Source organism: Rhinopithecus roxellana, chromosome 2 (assembly GCF_007565055.1).
Source record: "Rhinopithecus roxellana isolate Shanxi Qingling chromosome 2, ASM756505v1, whole genome shotgun sequence".
Classification (NCBI taxonomy): Eukaryota; Metazoa; Chordata; class Mammalia; order Primates; family Cercopithecidae; genus Rhinopithecus; species Rhinopithecus roxellana.
The window spans coordinates 108328345-108349985 of record NC_044550.1 but is presented as its reverse complement, the minus strand read 5'-3'; the positions used below and the strand labels follow the sequence as shown (position 1 = coordinate 108349985).

At 40.3% G+C, this 21641-nt stretch overlaps 1 protein-coding gene across 4 annotated transcripts in view; it reads right to left on the bottom strand.

Moving 5' to 3' along the window:
* Positions 1-16771: 16771 nt before the first annotated feature.
* The window catches only part of PDLIM3 (PDZ and LIM domain 3), a 34631-nt gene continuing 29761 nt past the window's right edge, over positions 16772-21641 (bottom strand). For all 4 annotated transcript variants that reach the window (XM_010377959.1, XM_010377960.1, XM_010377961.1 and 1 more), the window contains 3 exons: positions 21184-21314; positions 19178-19289; positions 16772-17506 (listed from right to left, as the gene is read on the bottom strand). In XM_010377959.1, coding sequence (XP_010376261.1) covers positions 17317-17506; positions 19178-19289; positions 21184-21314 — 433 coding nt within the window. In that variant the 3' untranslated portion in view covers positions 16772-17316. The remainder of the gene's footprint in view (positions 17507-19177; positions 19290-21183; positions 21315-21641) is intronic.

Here is a 21641-nt window from a genome sequence, read left to right as displayed (position 1 = left end):
ACCTCTGCCTGAGTCCAAAGCTCATTTTTGTAACCATTAGGCTCTAATACCTGAAGTAAGTTGTATTGAAATGGAATCCAAGAGATAATTTTGACAAAGCTTACTGAGAACTTTGTGGTTCCGTGAAAACCTTATGATTATCCTAAGTGAAAAGCAAAGAGCCTGGATTCCAAAACCAGACTATCTGGATTCAAATTCTGGCTCCATTTACTACAGGAGGAACTGAATAACCTCTGTGTCTCAGTTTCCTCATCTGTAAAATAGGAAGACAAAGAATAGCTACCTCACAGGGCTGCTGTGAAGAATGAATGAGTTCATGCATGTAAAGCATTTAAAACTGTGCTTGGTACATAGTAAGAGCTGTGTGTTTGCCATTGCTGTTATATCAGCCATGATCACGCATTTCCAGAAAAGAGATTTATAAAACATCTAAATAAGGAAGAATATTTCTAACCATGTTGTTTCTTTTGACCTTAAATATTTCGTTCTTAGGAATGTATATACTTAACAGAGTAGTGACAAATACATATTTATATTAGTGTTCTTTTTAAAAATAAGAGCTTTAATGAGATATACTTCACCCATTTAAGGTGTGATTCAGTGGTTCATAGTCTATTCACATATGCTGGAACAATCTTACAACAAAACAACTTGAGAATGTTTCGTCATCTCCCAAAAAAGCCCTGCACCCATTACCTATCACTCCCCATTTCACCCCAACCCCCCAGCTCTAGGCAATCATTAATTTATTTTCTGTCTCTGCAGATTTGCCTATTCTGGACGTTTCATGTTAATGGAACCATAAAATATGTGGACTGGCTGATTTTATTGAGATATGATTGGCATGCCATAAAATTCACCTTTTAAAGGTATGTCATGTGGTGGTTTTTAGTATATTCATAAGGTTGTACGAGCATCACAACTATCTAATTACAGAACGTTTTCATCACTACCGTTTAGCAACCACTCCCCACTCTACCTTCACCCCGAACCCTGGGCAATCACTAACCTAGTTTCAGTGTCTATGGATTTGCCTATTCTAGATGTTTCCTATGAACGAAGCTATGCAACATATGGCCTTTGTGTCTGGATTCTTTAACATATTATTTTCAAGGTTCATCCATGTGGTAGCATCTATCAGTACTTCATTCCTTTTTATGGCTGAATCATATTCCACTGTGTGGATCGGCCACATTTTGTTTATCTGTTCATCAGTTAGTGGACCTGGAGGTTATTTCCACTGTTTGGATGTTATGACTCGTGCTGTTGAGAACATTTGTGTACAAGTTCTGTGTGGACATACGTTTTCATTTTTCTTTATTGTATACTAGACATCAAAAAATTGGATCACATAGGTGACTCAATGTTTAACATTTTGAGGAACTGCCAAACTATTTTCCAAAGCAGATATGCCATTTTACATTTGTACCAGTAATGCTATGGGTTTATTCTGAGTGTATTCTATTCCATTGATTTATATGTTTATCCTTATGCCAATTCCAGGTGTCTTGATTACCATAGTAAGTTTTAAAATCTAGAAGTATGAATCCCCAAATTTATTCTTCTCTTTCCAGATTGTTGTGGCTCTTACTAGATCCCTTGCATTTCTGTATGAATTTTAGGGTCATCTTGTCCATTTCTGCAAAAATGGCAGCTGGAATTTTGAGAGAGACTACATTGAATCTGTGCCTCAAATTAGGAGTATGGTGACCCTAACAATAGTAAGTCTTGTAATACATGCATACAGTGTCTTTTCATTTAAGTCTTCATTAATTTCTTTCAATGATGATTTGTAGTTTTAGTGTACAAGTATTGCGTTTCTTTTTAAAATTTAGTCCTAAGTATTTTATTCTTGTTACTTTGTAAATAAAGCCAATTTCTTAATTTCAATATCAGATTATTCATTATGAAGTATTGACTTTTTGTATGTCAATAGTGTATTCTGCAGCCTTGTCAAATTCATTATTAGCTCTAATAAGTTATGTGTGTGTGTGTGGTTTTCTTTTCTTTTTTTTTTTTTTGAGATGGAGTTTCACACCATGCGTGCCACCACACCTAGCTAATTTTTTTTTGTATTTTTAGTAGAGATGGGGTTTCACCATGTTGGCCAGGATGGTCTCGATCTCTTGACCTTGTGATCTGCCTGCCTTGGCCTCCTAAAGTGCTGGGATTACAGGCATGAGCCACCATGCCCAGCCTGTTGGGTGGTATTTTCTATAGTTGTCTTTTGGGTCTAGCTGACATGTAGAGTTGTTCAAGTTCTGTATTTCCACGTTGATAGCTTTAATTGTTCACTGCATTATTGAAAGTGGAGTACTGAAGTCTTAAAGTGTAATTGTTGAATTGTCTTCCTTCAAGTCTGTCAGTTTTTGCTTCACTTATTTTGGGGCTCTGTTGTTTGGTGCAATATGTTTATAATTGTTATATCTTTTTGATGTATTTACTCTTTTATCATTAAAATATCTTCTTTTTTTTGTCTTTAGTAACAATTTTTTTTCTAAACACTTGTTTTATCTGGTATTATTATAACCCTCCAGCTCTCTTTTGGTTACCATTGCATGCTGTATCTTTTTCTTTCGATGTATTTGTGTCTTTAAATCTAAAATGTGTCTCCTACAGGCAGCAAATAGCTGAATCATGTTATGTAAACCCATTGTGCCAATCTCTGCCTTTTAATTGAAGTGTTTAACCCATTTACATTTAATATAACTACTGATAAAGTAGGATTTAGTTCTGCCATTTGCTGTTTTTCTATATCTTATGCCTTAATTTTCAATTCCCTTCATTACTGCCTTATTTTGTGTTAAATAGTGTTGTTTATACATATGTTCTGGTATACCATCTTAATTCCCTTAAGAGATACATTTGGGAAATTTGGGGAAGTCATGTATGTATGTATGTATTTATATATGTATCGATTTACTATCTTTTCCCTTAGTAGTTGCCCTGAGGATTATAATTAACATCTTAATTTATAATAATGTAGTTTATATTAATAACAAGTTAATTTCAATTATCTACAAAATTTTGCTTCAATATAGTTTTGTTCTCTTTAACCTCCTTTATGCTATTATTGCTATACAAATTACATGTATTTGTTATTGTTATATAAATTGCTTCTATGTAATTACATCTACGTCTGTGTGACCATCAATGTAGATTTATTTTATATATAGCAGATTTGTTTATTTAATCTACAATGTAGATTATTTTATATATATAAAATATATATTTTATTTTTAAATTTAAATTTAAATTTAATTAATTATTATTATTTTTTTCTGAGACAGAGTCTTGCTCTCTCACCCCGGCTGGAGTGCAGTGGCACAATCTTGGCTCACTACAACCTTTGCCTCCTGGGCTCAAGTGATTCTTGTGCCTCAGCCTTTTGAGTAGCTGGGATTACAGGCATTCACCACTGCACCCAGATAAATTTTTGTATTTTTAGTAGAGACAGAGTTTCACCATTTTACCTAGGCTGGTCTCGAACTCCTGAGCTCAGCTTATTTGCCCACCTTGGCCTCCCAAAGTGCTAGAATTACAGGTGTGAGCCACCATACCTGGCCTTAAATATATATAATATAAATCTACATTTATATATATGTGTGTGCATAGACATATAATAAATCTACATTTATATGTATGTGTATGTATATTTATGTATGTGTGTATATATACACACATAAATGTAGATTTATTTTATTTATATTATATATGATATATATATATATTTCTTTTTTTAAGAGGACAAGGCCTTGTTCTGTTGCCCAGGCTGGAATGCAGTGATACAATCATAGCTCATTGCAACCTTGAACTCCTGGGTTCAAGCAATACTCCCACCTCAGATTCCCAAGTAGCTAGGACTACAAGAAGATGCCATCATGCCTGGATAATTAATTTTTTTTTTTTTTTCGTGGACAGGGGTCTCACTATGTCATCAAGTCTGGTTAAAAACTCCTGGCATCAAGTGATCTTCCCACCTCAGCCTCCCAAAATGCTGGGACTACAAGCTTGAGCCACCATGCCCAGTCTATAATTATCTATTTATGTGGTTGTCTTTTAAGTTTCAGAGGAGAAGAAGGGGTTACTATATATATGTGTGTGTGTGTGTGTGTGTAGATGTATATTTACACTCTTTTTTGTATTTACTTATGTATACTTTTACCAGTGCTGTTTTATTTAATAATGTGGATTTGAGTCACTGTCCAGTGTCTTTTTATTTCAACTGCATACACACTCTTTAGTATTTCTTGGAAGACAGATCTATTAGCAACAAATTCTGTTGGTTTTTCTTTATCTGGGAATGTTTTAATTTTTGGTTATCTGGAAATGTTTTAATTTCACTTTCCTTTCTAAAGGATAGCTTTGTTGGTTATAGACTCCTGAGTTGGCAATCCTTTTCTTTCAGCATTTTGAATACATCATCCCACTGCCTCTGCCTCCATGGTTTTTGATGGGAAATCAGCTCTTACTCTCATTGAGGATCCTTTGTACATTATGTGTTGCTTCTCTCTTGATCTTTCAAGATTCTCTCTTTTGTCTTTGGCTTTAAACAGTTTGATTATGATGTGTCTAAGTGTGGATCTCTTTGAGTTTATCCCATTTGGAGTTTGTCAAAGTAGGCTGCTGGTTTTAATAATGAATGAGGGCTTTTGGTTTTTTTTTTTTTTTTTTTTTTGAGACGGAGTCTTGCTCGGCCCCCGCGGGCTGGAGTGAGTGGCGCGATCTTGGCTCACTGCAAGCTCCGCCTCCCGGGTTCCCGCCATTCTCCTGCCTCAGCCTCCCGAGTAGCTGGGACTACAGGCGCCGCCACCTCGCCCAGCTAGTTTTTTGTATTTTTTAGTAGAGACGGGGTTTCACCGTGTTAGCCAGGATGGTCTCGATCTCCTGACCTCATTATCCGCCCGTCTCGGCCTCCCAAAGTGCTGTGATTACAGGCTTGAGCCACCGCGCCCGGCAGAAAGTAAACTCGTAAGGCCCCAGCGAGATTTTGGTTTTCAAAGCTGTCATGGAGTTGGAGCTCAGGAAATAGGACTGGGGAAGCTATTAGGTTGGGGCAAAAGTAACCACGGTTTTGGACTGTGAATTTTAAGTCATTATAACTAGGTTAAGAACATCTTTATTAATCAAAATAGAAACCATTACAATCAACACATTTTTGCCTATGAGAAATACGTTTTTTATTCCTGTAGTGTAAATATCCATGCTTTGGGATTTGACGAACTCTTGGAAAGCATTTTCTGCATCCTGCTGGTTGTGGAAGCATTTTTCCTGCAAAAAGTTGTCGAGATACTTGAAGTGGTAGGCGATTGGTGAGAGGTCAGGTGAATATGGTTGATGAGGCGAAACTTTTTAGCCCAATTTGTTCAACTTTTGAAGCGTTGGTTGTGCAATGTGTGGTTGGGCGTTATTGTGGAGAAGAATTGGGCCCTTTCTGTTGACCAATGCCAGCTGCAGGAATTATAGTTCTCCATGCATCTCACTGATTTGCTGAGCATACTTCTCAGATGTAATGGTTTTGTCAGGATTCAGAAAGCTGTAGTGGATCACACCAGCAGCAGACCACCAGCCAGTGACCATGACCTTTTTTGGTACAAGTTTAGCTTTGGGAAGTGCTTTGGACCTTCTTCTTGGCCCACCCACCAAGCTGGTTGTTGTATAAAGTCTACTTTTTGTTACACATCACAATCTGAAACAGCTCGTTATTGTGTAGAATAAGAGAAGACACTTCAAAATGACGATTTAAAAAAAAAAATTTCACTCAGTTCATGAGGCACCCACTTATGTAGCTTTTTCACCTTTCTAATTTGCTTCAAATGCCGAAAGACCGTAGAATGGTCACTGTTGAGTTATTTGGTGACTTCTTGTGTAGGTAAGAGGATCAGCTTCAATGATTGCTCTCAACTGGTTGTTGTCAGCTTCTGATAGCCTGCCGCTATGCTCCTCATCTTTGAGGCTCTCGTCTCCTTTACAAAACTTCTTGAACCACCACTGTACTGTTCTGGGCCAAATGCATTGTTGATGTTGTGAGTTGTCTCTGCTCCTTTATGACCCATTTGGAACTTGAATAAAAACATTGCTTGAATTTGCTTTTTGTTTAACATCATTTCCATAGTCTAAAATAAATAGTAAGTAATAAGTCATTAACAAAAAAGCATAGTGAGAAATGCCCATTAAAATGATGTATAACATAACCACATTTATTTGAGAATGTATTCCAACATCAAATGGCAAATTCCAATAATGAGAAAACTGCAATTACGTTTGCACCAACCTAACAAAACACCCAGAGCTCACTGCTCGTACCAAGATTCTGCTGTTTAGATTAAATGAATGCGCCCTGGATTATTGCAAGACGTGGGTTAATTTCCAGATGTGTGAAAAAGTTGATTCTGACAATTGTGCTGTTGTTCTAGTCACTTTTATGGAGAAGAGAATTTTCAGAGGTCCTTACTCTGCCATTTATGTTGATGTCACCTAATAATGTTAATTTCTGGACCCAAATAATTCACCCATCCACAAATGCTTTTTCCACCTAAAACGATGAGAAGTTCTGCTAAATCTGTTGTCCGGCTTTCCAGCCTGCCTGTTTTCTGTTCCTTGTAAAGGAACACAAGACTAGGAATTCTCAAAATAACATTTTTGAGACAGACCACCATGCTTTATCAAACACAGTGATGTGCGGTAGTTTTCAGGTTGTAACTTTTCTTCATTTTTCTTAGCTTAACAAGAGATCCATACTCAGTTCCTGATCTAGGTGCAAAATGACAAGTAAGGGGAAACTTTTAGGTTCTTGTCCAAACAAAACCCAGGCTTACACAATCCAGGTGACTGGGTAAAGGGCTCCGCGCTAATCTTCAGGCATCGTGTCTGATGCTTTCATTATTTCTCGCCCATGATCAAGGACAATTTAAAGTCAATTGGCTCCACAATTAATATTTTTAGTTATTTCCAGGAATTCCATTTCCAAGTCTGGCTCACTCACTCTATGGCAAACCTGGAAATGGAATGCTTAAATAACTACAAAGACATCCTTATTCAGGGTCTTACCATCTTTGGGTTTCAGGTATATGGTAGGCCTAGGTCCCTAGCACTTGTGGAAGCCTACAAATTATATTTTTATACATGTGTGCCCTGGTCTTCTTCCCTTAACCCCTTACTATTGCCCTGAGGAGCCATCATCAGATCATTTCCTTATCTAGAACAATTCCGTCTAATCACCTTCAAGGACAAGAAGTTCTCAATGATGGCGATACACTTCAGAGGATTATTTGCCTCTGTGTTGTGGCTGTCAGAGGGATGGGAGGTCTATTGGGATTTAGTGCAATTGGACCGGGGATATGAAACGATCTGTAATGTGCCAAACAGTCCTACGTATTGAGGAATTCTCCTGTAATGACCGGATGCGGTGGCTCATGACTGTAATCCCAGCACTTTGGAAGGCTGAAGTGGGAGGATTGCTTGAGACAAACTGTGGCAATATAGCAAGGCTTCATCTCTACAAAAAAATATAAACATTAGCCAGGCACGGTGGCACGTGCCTGTAGTCCCAGCTACACAGGAGGCTGAAGTGAGAAGATCAGTTGAGCCTACGAGGTTGAGGCTGCACAGTGAGCTATGATTGTGCCCCTGCACTCCGGCCTGGGTGACAGAGTGAGACCTTGTCTCAGAAAAAAAAAAAAGAAAGAAAAATTCTTCTCCATTGCTTGCACATTTAATGGTCTTGCCAGATATTCATGTAGGTGAAAAACCTGTTTATAATTACATGATTATAAAAACGAATCTATTTTCCTTGTAAAACACAACATGATTTTGTAATGTTTAATATAAATAGAAGGTGTTATGACTGCGACTGCCATGTAAATTAATAGATTGTTTGAAAAAACTTAAAACTTTGTTCACAACTTAATCAAGAAACCAAAAGCAACACTTCTTAGGTGTCTGAGGGGCCAATATAATGCACTCACATTAGTCTGCATTTGTAGCTACTGCATTCATACTGATGAATTCCTATTGTCTTCTGTTACAGCTATGCCCACATACATAAATATTAGTCTGCATTTGTAGCTACTGCATTCATACTGATGAATTCCTATTATCTTCTGTTATAGCTATGCCCACATACATAAATATTAAAATATACATTTTTATGATAAATTCATTTCTTTTTATTTCTCCAATTATTTCGCTTACATTATATTGATAAAAAACGAAGAAGAAATCCACTGTGGCAGTTACGGAGTGCAATTCCTGATTTTTCAGTTTTCTTTGCCTGACAAACACTAATTTATTTTAGTTTTAGTAGTTAATAAGCGTAAATGTAGACCCCAAGGTGTTTTTTCTTGCTCTTCTAGTAGAATGAAATAATTACATTTGTCTTTTTACCCTGCCCCTGATCTGTTGGCTAACTAGGGATCTCAAGTGGAGACATAGTCGCATTTTCTCTGTATTTTATCCGGAGATTTGTAATTGGCAGCCCACATTCCACCAAGTGCTCTTTCCTCACTGAGCACCTCTCACTGATCTTGACGCATTGGCGGCATGAACACATTCTCTCCCTTACAGAAAACTTAGGAATCAGGGGAGACGTGACATCAAAAGATCATCTACTTGTCTGGTTCTTCTTTGGAAAAGTAATTTTCCATACGTGGTGGTTCATAGGCAAATCTTTGGCTGTAGAACTCCTCTCCCAACAACAGGTTTCTTTAAAACTAAGTTCAGTTGGTGGAATTTTTGTCTTTGTATTCCCCAGACAGCAGCTCAATTCATAGATTGCGAAGTCAAAATTGTGATGTGTGTGCAAAATGCAAAGGATCATTATATTTGTTTGTTTTTTTTTTAACAGTCTTTGGTGACAATTTAGTCACCATCAGTATTATAATCTTTGAAGGTGAAGATGTTAAAATAACTAGTGTGCACACCAGTGTTTATAGCAGCATTAGTCAAAATAGTTAGAATGTGGAAAAAAACTAAAATTCCATCAATAAATGAATGGATTAAAACGTATGGCGCATATATATATATATATAAAATGAAATACTATTCAGCCTTAAAAAGGAGTGAGATTCTGACACATGCTGCAACATAGATAAAACTTGAAAACACTCTGCTAAGTGAAAGAAAGCAGACACAAAAGGACAAATACTGTTCGATTCCACTTATATGAGGTACCTCAAGTAGGCATAGCCACAGTCATAGCGTATAATAGAGGTTACCAGGGACTGAAAGTAGAGGGGACTGGGGAGTTATTGTTTAATGGGCACAGAGTTTCTGTTTGGGGATGATGAAAAAGTTCTGAAAATGGATATTGATGATGGTTGCACAACATCATGAATGTCATTAATATCATTGAATCATATACTTAAAAATGGTAAATTTCATGTTATGTATATTTTAGCACAATAAGAGAACACAAAGAAAAATAAATTATAAACCTAGTATGCTTTACTGATTTAAATATTCTTCACAAATGAAACGGAAATGAACGTTTTTCAGAACTAGAATAGAGAAAATCTGTGCCCTGCAGGTCTGCACTAAAGAACAACTAAAGTCGCTGGATGCAGTGGCTCACACCTGTAATCCCAGCACTTTGGGAGGCCAAGGTGGGCCTATCCCAAGGTCAGGAGATCAAGACCATCCTGGCTAACACGGTAAAACCGCGTCTCTACTGAAAATACAAAAAATTAGCCAAGCATGGTGGTAGGTGCCTGTAGTCCCAGCTACTTGGGAGGCTGAAGTGGGAGAATGGTATGAACCCGGGAGGCAGAGCTTGCAGACAGCCAAGATCGCACCACTGCACTCCAGCCTGGGGGTCCATCTCAAAAAAAAAAAAAAACAACTAAAGGGAGTTTTAAAGGAAGATGGAAATGTAGACATGCAGAAAGGAATGAAGAGCAATGGAAAGCGTAAGTGTGTGTGTAAGGAACTGTCGCAGAAGAACTATAAATATAAATATTTAGATATAAAAATATAAATATTTATTAAAAATATGAAGTTCAAAACTGGGCAATACTGGTTTATGGTGTTAGAAGTTAGCAGAGTGGAAAACTTTGGAGATGATGGGATGTTAATAAAAGGGAGAGGGAGGAAGGGGGTTCGAGAGCTAGCTGTCTTCTGTGTCCTCATCACTTGGCAGTTACAGGGGTTTATTCACTTCGTGAGTAAATTCACTGTGCTGCAAGCACACTCAGTGTGTGCGCTTTTCTGCATGTGTGTCGTGTTTTAATAAACAGTTTTAAAAAATGGAATTGAATTGTTATTTGATTAAATAACTCTCAAAACCTGTCCTAACTACATTACAATGGATGAGCCAGCTTGAATCTTCAGGTGTGATCCATCGCAATTGACTATTGTTAACTGGAGTGCGGTGCCAGTTGCTGCTCTGAGTTCCAAAGCTGCACTCCTTGATAGCTGTGAACACCATGAGTGTACACTGGAGAGCACATATTAGAACATGCTATTGTTCCCAAGCCATCATGAGGACGTACCCTTGGCGTGTTTCTACCTGGGGTGACACATGTATGCACATCTATTACCACATGCTTTCTGCTCTTCCATGTGTTGAAATAACTTGCATTATTCAGAAAAGGATGTCAATTTCTGGTGTCATCTGGAAGGTTAAATAGAGGAAAGTCAAATAGCTGAATTGCGTATTGAACCTGTGATTAATTTTGTTCCTGTTCATAATAACGAGGTCATTTGAGAGCCACCTAATGGCCTGCCACCAGCCAACTAATTATCTAGAATTCCTACCATTGAAGACATTCTTGTCCATGAAAGGACTGTCTCTGGAACAAAATGCAAATATCTGACATAAATGAGAGCAACAGAAGATTATTAGACCGGGTGCTGTGGTTCACGCCTGTAATCACAACACTTTGGGAGGCTGAGGTGGGTGGATCAGCTGAGGTCAGGAGTTCGAGACCAGTCTGACCAACAAGGTGAAACCCCGTCTCTACTAAAAATACAAAAATTAGCTGAGTGTGGTGGTGCTCCCCTGTAATCTCAGCTACTTGGGAAGCTGAGGCAGGAGAATCACTTGAACCAGGGAGGCAGAGGTTGCAGTGAGCAGAGATGGCGCCACTGCACTCCAGCCTGGGTGACAGAGTGAGACTCCATCTCAAAAGAAAAAAAAAAAGAAAATTATTAGTACTAATTAGCATGCTTTAGTCTATCAGCATAGCTGACAGAGCAAGCATTAATTGGAGGAATTGCTATCAGGATCAAGTATATTCATGAGGTGGAATAAAAGGTCTGCAGGATGAAGCAGTGCTCTAGAAGGGTGATGGCTGGGAGCTTTGGGAACTCAGAGAGCAGTCACGGGGGCCCTAGATGTAAGAAGAGGTAGGCTGAGCAACACGGAAGACAGTGGGGTCTGGGGCATAATTGCGCACAGCGCAGGCTCCCGCACGTGACAGTGTTACATATCCTCAGGGCCTGAGTGGACCACAGATATGTGCTCACCTCGGTGCCTGTACCCATTGGTCACACACACACTTGTGTGTTCAGCTCATACACCTCAGAAGATGAGGTGGAAAAGGCATTTGGCCTCCTGAGAGGGAGTTCGCGAACTCACAACACAATGTTGCTCGGGTGCAGAAATGGATAGCCTGTGTATCCTTCTTCACAAGATTAATAATCAAATAAATAAATGAATGGAGTAATTGTCATCCTAAAGTAAACATTTGGTATTTAACACAATCTTAATTTAAAATCTATTTATGCAATTGCCATACTTAACGATGCAGTAGCAACTAGGTTTTTGATATTTTATTATTTTTTTGAATAATTTGGAGAATGGAATTGTGCTTCGGGTTTGCATGAATTATGACATGCTGACATTTCTTGGACATTCTCTGCACACTTAGACAAAGTTTTCAGGGATTTAAAAAGCTAATGTTAATATCTAATTTTATGTTTTGTTTTGTTTTGTTTTTTTTAATGAGACGGAGTCTTGCTCTGTGGCCCAGGCTGGAGTGCAGTGGCCGGATCTCAGCTCACTGCAAGCTCCGCCTCCCGGGTTCCCGCCATTCTCCTGCCTCAGCCTCCTGAGTAGCTGGGACTACAGGCGCCGCCACCACACCTGGCTAATTTTTGTATTTTTTAGTAGCGATGGGGTTTCACCGTGTTAGCCAGGATGGTCTTGATCTCCTGACCTTGTGATCCGCCTGCCTCAGCCTACCAAAGTGCTGGGATTACAAGCGTGAGCCACCTCGCCAGGCCTAATTTTATGTTATTTTTTTCCTTTTCTTTTTTTTTTTTTTTATGAATGACGGATAATATTACTAAGAAATCTGAAAGTAATTTCAACGAGATAACCACTTCTTATAGGTACTTTGTTTCCAAATCAACCACACATAACATTCTAATTAGCTTTAAAACGTCAATTTGTAGACCGGGCTCGGTGGCTCACGCCTGTAATCCCAGCACTTTGTAAGGCTGAGGAGGGCGGATCACCCGAGGTCAGGGGTTTGAGACCAGCCTGGTTAACGTGGTGAAACAACCATCTCTGCTAAAAATATAAAAATTAGCCGGACGTGGTGGCCACCATGCCTGTAGTCCCAGCTGCTTGGGAGGCTGAGACAGGAGAATTGCTAGAGCCCAGCAGGCAGAGGTTGCAGGGAGCTGAGATCTCACCAAGAGGCAGAGGTTGCAGTGAGATGAGATCATACCACTGCGCTCCAGCCTGGGTGACAGAGTGAGACTCTGTCTCAAACAAACAAAAAAACAAAAAGGGGCCGGGTGTGGTGATTCATGCATGTAATCCCAGCACTTTGGGAAGCCGAGGCGGGAGGATCACTGGAGGTCAGGAGTTCAAAACCAGGCTAGCCAACATGGTGAAACCCCGTCTCTACTAAACATACAAAAATTAGTCAGGAGTGGTGGCACACGCCTATAATCCCAGCTACTCAGGAGGCTGAGGCAGGAAAATGGCTTGAGCCCAGGAGGCTGAGGTTGCAGTGAGGTGAGATCATGCCATTACACTCCAGCCAGGGTGACAAGAGCGAAACTCCATCTCAAAAAAAAAAAAAAAAAAAAGAAAAAGAAAAAAGTCAACTTGTGAATATAGATGAAATATTTAAAAATCTATTTTGTTATGTGTAGCTTTCAACATCTTTTACTTCATAGGTGCTCAATAAATATTGATTGAGTGCTCTCCAAAATGAATAGACACCTGAGAGAATTATCTTGAAATAATCATATAGATCAGGCAAATGGTTTATTTACTTGAATTATCTGAATGCCTTCATTCTTTCTTCAGTCTTCTTTTTTTATGCTTTAGATACAATTGGAACAGCATAAATTTTAAAAAGAACATTAGGTCACCATGACATGATAATAGAGAGTAATTGTTACAAGTAGCAGTTTTTCTTAGGACTGAAATTAGATCTGCTCAAAGGACAACTTGGCAAACTTTTGCAACTAAAGTTGTTGATAGAAGAAACTTAAAGCTCCATTCTACTTAGCTTGGAGTGTTCCTGTGCTGGGCAATTGGTGAGCTTTATCACCTGTAGAGATGGGTAAACTGTTTGTGGCTCACATTAACCATTAAGCTTTACTTTATGCTGCTTACACGGGTGCAAAAATATGCGACAACTAGAATTGTTTTCATTCAATCAGTCTCCCTATTGGCAGATAGTGGAGTAGCTCTATATTATGTTTCCTCTGAAAAATATAGCAATTTAATTAATAATGCATCCAAAGTTCATAGGCACCCAATTCTTAATCATAGATCATTTCATTGATCATTCTTAGCTTTCATAAGCTTATAAATCCAAACACAGTGGCTAGTCTGTTTTCTAAGAAAATGATTTTCTGTGAGCTAAATCAAAACTGGTTGGCATTATTTTTCATGGCATGAATTTCTATATAGGATTCCTGGTGTGAATTCATTATTGAAAAAGAAGATGCTAGCATAGGGGGAAATGTTGCTTTTGCATTTGTTTGCATTTTTAGAGTTTTAATTTTTTTCAACATGCCTGTTTTCATTCTGTACTTTATATATTAAAAATAATTTTCACTTAGTATTCATTTCTGTTTTAATTCTGTATGTAATTCCTCTACATGTTTAAATTTCGAGATTTAATTGTCAAAAGAATGACTTTTCTTCAAAGTAATAAGCATGCAATTTTAGGACCTGCCTTAGTTACACAGTCTAAATTATCAAATTTAAGCCATATCTCTGTCAAATTTCAGATTAGAACATACTACGTTTTGTTACTATAAAAAGCTTCTTATTAAACATCTGAACTTACCTGAACTTAAGCAGTTTATTATGTACTCTACAACATAAAATATATAAAATATAAATTTGAGGAAAATGCTAATATCTAACAATGTAGATGCATGTACAATATAATGCCTAATGTACACTTTTCTCATGGATCTTTCATTTTTTTTTTTTTTTTTTTTTTTTGAGACAGAGTCTCCTTCTGTCACCCAGGCTGGAGAGCAGTGACATGCTCTTGGCTCACTGCAACCTCCACCTCCCGTTTTCAAGCAATTCTCTGCCTCAGCCTCCCGAGTAGCTGGTCTTACCGGCACCTGCCACCAGGCCCGGCTAATTTTTTTGTATTTTCAGTAGAGATGGGGCTTCACCATCTTGACCAGGCTGGTTCTGAACTCCTGACCTCGTGATCCACCCACCTCGGCCTCCCAAAGTGCTGGGATTACAGGCATGAGTCACTGTGCCCGGCCGAATCTTTCATTGTTAATTTACCCTCTTTGCAGTATGGTACACATACCATCAACTGTGCTTCCATCTTCCAATTGGGAGATGCTGTTTTACTTTTTCCAGATAGTACCTAGCAGGGGGAGCCTGTTGGGCAGAGGTCCCCAGCCTTTTTGGTACCAGGGACCAGTTTTGGGGAAGAGAATTTTCCACAAATGAGGGCAGTAGGGGATGGTTTGGGGATGATTCAAGTGCATTATGTTTATTGTGCATTTTATTTCTATTATGATTACATTGTAAAATATAATGAAATAATTATACAACTCACCATCATATAGAATGAATGGGAGCCTGTGCTTGTTTTCCTGCAACTAGATGGTCCCATCTAGGGGTGATGGAGACAGGGACAGATCATCAGGCATTAGATTCTCATAAGGAGCACACAGTTTAGATCCCTCCCATGCGCAGCTCACTACAGGGTTCGTGCTCCTCTGAGAATCTAGTGCTGCCTCTGATCCGACAGGAGGCGGAGCTCGGGTGGTAATGGGAGCAATGGGAGTGCTGCCTCTGATCTGATAGGAGGCGGAGTTCAGGTGGTAATGCGAGCAATGGGAGTGGCTGTAAATACAGATGAAGCTTTGCTCGCTAGCCTGCCGCTCACCTCCTGCTGCGTGGCCTGGTTGCTAAAAGGCCACAGACCGGTATGAGGCCATACAGGGGGTTGGGGACCCCTGCTCTAGGGAATAAGTGCTTCTGAAACAGCTTCTACTCAGCTCTCCTTATGGTAGTTGCACCTTTATCCTCGGGTTCAGAAATGCCAGGTGCTGCCCATTGCCATGCCTTTTAAGATTCTAGAGAGTAAATTGGGTTGGTTTATGGTTTTCTCCATTGCTACGTTGAGTTTTAAGTTTCTCAGGTGTTTGAAGTCAGTTACCATTCATTTGCTTTCTAAACTTTTAAGTTTATATCCTTCCCAGAACAAAATGTTTGAAAATGACTGTTGAACAAACATGTATTTTGGATACATTCATTTCTTTGATCTCAAAAGTCTGTTTTATTTTTTTAATAGCTCTGTTAGTGAATGCATGTGTTGGCACAGGAGTTGCAATGTCAAATGCCTACAGGGGCCAGGCACGTGTTTTGGCTCCTCTCATGTGGTCAAAATCCTGAACAGGTCAGGGTCAGAAAGAGTCAGTTAAGTTTGGGAGAATCCCAGAGCAATACAACTTGTGTCCCATTTGGGACCTTATGGCAGGAGAACACTTTTTCCAGGCCCGAAGACAGCAGCTACAATGGGGTAGAGATGACCATGTGACACAAGGTCTGAGGGTCTTCACCCTGCTGGTTCCCCATGGTTTGAACCTGAGGGAGCAGTTTCAGAAGTTCCTGTATGTCCCCAGTGGGGAACATGGAAAGCAGGTGAGAGATGCAAGTCAGGGGCATTCCCCTGTGGCCACCCTGGGCGAGAGGCAAGGTAACACGGTGCAGAGCCTTCAAGGTAGGCTGCCTGCTCCAGGGCCAGGTGGAGTGCATGTCTCAGACAGATGATCCATGACTCCAGGAAAGCTGAGCTGAGAGTTTTGGAGGTGGTAGTGGAGGTGGGATTATTGCCTGGCCCCAACTATGTCAAGAAAACAGACCACAGATCACAAGTGAAACCAAGGATTTCAACAGTGGATACAAGCAGGACCCCAGGAGACCAGCACTGCCTGCCCTCCTTAGGAAGTCCCCTAAATTGTTTCCTCCTGGAGATGCCATCTTGGGAAGAGGAGGAGGTGGTGAACCATTGAGCCTGAGAAACAGCCGTGATGGACTTTGAACCTTCAATCTGACTATTGATCTGAAAGCGATATTTAAATTGAAAGAGACTCTGTTGAAGCAAGTGAAACTTTTAATTTGAAAGAGACTGAATTACCTTTAGCAAGTTTCAATGCTTCTCCTATCATCAGAAATTTTGTGCTCATAAGAGTAATGAGTTATAAAACCTGAAGAAACCACATTTATCTTAAAATCTTTATTAGTGTACATGTTAAAATATGATTGGGTTCTCTCATTGAAATGTTGATTTTATTTGAATTCAATGAATGGCACTTCATTAGGTATTTTTAAAATCTTTTATGTATTTATTATGTTTGTTGCATCCAGTGGCATAATTGTTTGAATACAAAACTAAAGAAATTCAGGGACTTTTTCCCTAACATGCACTGTAATCGTTAAAACAGAAACAGACAACTGCAGATTATGTTAGAATACAAGATTGTTATTTGGTATTTACCACAATTGCAAAATCAACTTGTCAAGGAAAGACAATTAGACATCTTCAAATATCTTGATGTTTACATGTGTGATGGCTGTAATATACATGTAAATTGTGGAGTATAACATACAAAAAATTATTGCTTTAAATATCATTATTGCTAGCCCCAGACAAAAAGAGTTGCAAAACATAGCGAAGTGTATGTTTTTGTCACATAGCAGGCGTTTGCCTCCCATTCCTTTTCCTCAATAGACAATAGGATAAAGGTCTAAAGCCTTGACTTCAGATTTGGAGTTGACAATCTGCACAATCCTTCTTCCCAAAGCCATGGGCGTCTTCCCGTGTCAGTGTGTGTGGGTGTGTGCATGCGTGCCCCGCCTGCAGAGACTTAAGCTTTGGGATACAGAGTGACCGTATCGTAGCCCTCTGGGGGCTTCGTGCGGGCTCTTGCGTGGGTTTCGCAGTACAGCTCCCCTTCTATGAAGAAGTAGCCCTTTTGCTTGAGGTTGAGGTTGCAGTCAGCACACACGAAGCACTCGGGGTGCCGGTACTTATCCCGTGCCTTCACCACTGCACCGCTGTTGGGGAAGAAAATGAGCTCAAGTTAAAAAACCACAGAGCAAAAATTGAGACAAAGGAGAGAACCCAACAGAGAAGGCAGGTGTTCTCTATTTCACACTCAGGAAACAATGGCCTCCAGCTGTGAAAACATGCACAGCCATGAAACTGTATGTAATTGTCATGGAGATCTAGGATATCCGCAATAAGCCATCCCATGTTTCTCTCTGGTGTTAACATGTGACTATGTTTCAGATTTTTCAAACGAGTCCTTAATAGAAAATTTGTAGGATCCTACTTCATGATCTTTCCTCATCATTTCTTTGAAGAGGGAGACATGATGGAGACAAGACCAACCCCTCTGCAAAAGATTCTGCTTTTGACGGGGGTGGTCATCTACCCAATGAACAGAGTCTCTCTGATTGCTTTCCATCTGGGTGGTCCAGCCTTTTTCAATGGAGCAAGAGAAAACAGATCAAAGAGCAGAGATGGAATTCCTTTGGGGTGGGTGGACTTGCTTCTACTTGAACAGTTTACTCCAGCTTAGGCACAATGATTGCTTCTGGTAACGTCAGGCACTGTTGTATTTTACTGAGGGCCTCTCTGCTCTGAGCTCCCTGCCCTGCTTTGACCTTTTGGTCCCATGTTCCTCCTCTTGCCCTAACCAGATTTATCCCCCACTGCCCTCTTGGGATGTATCCTGGCTAACCGGACAGAGGACACATTAGTGTGTGAATTCATGGCAGGGGAATGGAATAATGGGATGGGGATGTGCCCATATGGCACGAATGCCGTGAGGATGTCAGAATTATCTTGGTTGACTTGATCCTGAACTAGCAAGTGCGGTTATTTAAACATAAGGTCCCCACCGGGCGCGGCGGCTCACACCTGGAATTACTCGGGAGGCTGAGGTGGGCGAATCACCTGAGGTTAGGAGTTGGAGACCAGCCTGGACAACATGGTGAAACCTCCTCTCACCAAAAATACAAAAATTAGCCAGGTGTGGTGGCGGGCAGCTGTAATCCCAGCTACTGGGGAGGCTGAGGCAGGAGAATCACTTGAACCTGGGAGGCAGAGGTTGCAGTGAGCCAAGATTGCGCCACTGCACTGCAGCCTGGGTGACAAAGCAAGGCTCTGTCTCCAAATAAATAAATCCATAAATAAATAAATAAATAAATAAATAAATAAATATTTCCTTGTAATAGAAGCTGACAGTAGTTTTTCAATATTTTGTTTCAAAATCTGTGTAACTTAAACTGGGTAAAGATAATGTATTTTAATTAACATCCTCATGCTGCCTTTATTTGTTTCCCTGTGTTTATACAGAGGAGGATACTATGTATACTAAATGTATACACTTACTAAAGACTAGACATTAACAGGGGTGGGGGAGTTTCAAGTGAAGTCATGATTCTTAGAAGTGACTTTTCAACGTACATTTGGGGCATTTTTTTTTCATGAGAGTATTCTGAAATTGTAAGTCAAAATTGCTGATTCATATGATGTGACAATTTGGAGGTATATCTAAGGAGTGACAGTCACAATGTGTTAAATGTTGGGGACCTATGTTTCAAGTTGATGAACAGAAATTTGGTTTTCATAATTGCCTTTAGTCTATAAAGTCTTAAAGTAGAAGAAATTAACTGTCGCCAAGCGGTATTGTAAATTCCAGGGTTAAAAATGAAACTTACACTATGCCACTCCCACATTTGTCACAGAGCGGCATCCTCTGTGCCCCGCCTGAACCGCCATGGACTTTCGTCACCGGAGCTTTCACACTCCGCGTTCCAGCAGGACGGTCATCTGAAAAACAAAGCATTTCCATGTGTGGCTAGGGAACAGCTGGCTGCAGCTTGTGCTAAGCTTCTATTTTAAACTGTGCACTTTAGCCTTCAGTTGCATCTGCACTGTCATATTCCGAGCAGGACTGATGCAATCATAAGGGACGTTGTTCTGAAACAGGGCATTACAGAATGGAATTAGAGAAAACATTTATTTTGTTGTTGTGGTTGGAGGAAACTGCTACAAAACGCTCAAAGGAGCGGAGGGCATTATTTTTTATTGTGGCAAAATATACATAAAATTTACCATTTTCACCACGTTTAGGGGTGCAATTCAGTGACATTAGGTACATTCATAATGTTGTGCAAGCACTGTCCATATCCACCTCCAGAATCATTTCTTCACCTCACAGAAACTGTACCCATTAAACAGTAACTCCCTGTGCTCCTGCTCATAGCCCCTGGTAACTTCTATTCTGTTTTCTGTCTCTTGGATTTGCCTATTCTGGATCTCTCAAATAAATGGAATCATACAATATTTGCCTCTTTGTGTCTGGCTTCTTTCACTTCACATAGTGTTTTCAAAGTTCATTCATGGTGCACCATGTGTCAGAATTTAATTCCTTTTAAGACTGAAAAATATTTCATTGCATGTGTACACTACATTTTGCTGATCCATTCATTGTTTGATGGACAGTGGGTGTTTCCCCTCTTTGGGCTACTGTGAATAAGATAAATGCTGGCATACAGGCCGGGCGTGGTGGCTCACGCCTGTAATCCCAGCACTGTGGGAGGCCGAGGCGGGTGGATCATGAGGTCAGGAGTTCGAGACCAGCCTGGCCAAGAGGTAAAACCCCGTCTCTACTAAAAATACAAAAATTAGCCAGGCGTGGTGGCAGGTGCCTGTAATCCCAGCTACTCAGGAGGCTGAGGCAGGAGAATCACTTGAACCCACGAGGCAGAGGTTACAGTGAGCCAAGATACGCCACCCTGGGCAACAGAGCAAGACTCCGTCTCAAAAAAAGAAAAAGAAAAAGAATCTGTTTGAGTCCCTGCTTTCAAGTCTTTCGGGGTATATTCCTAGGAGTGGAGCTGCTGGATCACATGGTAATTCTGTGTTTAACTTTTCGAGAAGCTGCCGTACTCCCCCAGGGTGGCTGCTCCATGTTACCTTCCCCTCAGTAATGCACAGGGTTCCCATTTCTCCATATCCTCACCAATACTTGTTATTCTCCATGTTTTCTACAGTAGCCATCCTAATGGGACATTTTGCATTTTTGTGTGGCTTTTAAAGGACAGTCTATATCTTTTGGGCATGGAGAAGCACAGGTCAGGGCAGGAGCCCTGAAGATGATGGGAGAGGGCTGGAGACCCGGGTCTGCGGCTCACTGGCTGTGTGGCCTTTCACAAGGCCACCCGCCCATCCCTCGCCTCTCATTTGCTAAGTAGGGCAAATAATAGGCTCACCTCCCCAAGTTCCTGTGAGGATTAAATGATAATGTGTGCAAAATACTTTTCACAGAACATGGAACATAGTAAGGGTTTGTTAGAGTGTTGTTTAGTTTTTGATGATGGTGATAGTCCAGAGTGTGGGGAGAGGCTGAGAACTTTGACAATATTTGTTTAAAACGATATCTCATGACTTGCAAGCTGAGTTAGCCCTTGACAACCATTAATGCAATTTGTCTTTGGTGTCCTTTTATGATTTCAGTTGGTGGCTACTTGGACATGTCCCGGAATCTCCTTTTTTAAACTAGGCACCATCCATACCCTATCCTTCTGAGCAAAAATTCATTTGGCTCCCAATTAAAACCAAGTTTTAGACTTTCATTCCCAGTATGTTTGCTGTCCTCCCCATCCCGCCGCCTGCAGTGGCCTCTATCAATACGTTTCAGCAGGTTTCAGCGGCTGCTCACCGGAGCCATCGTCCACCATTCCCTGGAGCACTCTGAAGGAGCCGGACTGGCGAGGCTGTGTGGGCTCATTCCGATTGTCATGGAGCATCCGGTACACGTCCGACTCGGGGGGCACCGAGGCTGTGGGCTCGCTGAAACACAGGCACAGCGGGGAGCATCGTCAGGCGCTGGGAGGCACCAGACGTGCGAGAGACCACAGACATCAATACTCAGCCATTACTCTATGCACAGACACTCCTGAACAGAGGTCTAGTATTTTCAAGTGAATCTCTAGTATAGTTAAAAGCATAATGTGAATTCACATGGCTGCCTTGGAAATGTCATTGAACAACAAATCGGGGAGTTGCATCCACACTCCTCCACTTGGCAAAATACTTTGGAAGGAAACTAAAAGATAATTGTCAGGAAATAGTAATTAAGAAAAACAAGACTTGAGTCTGATGGATATATAATGATAG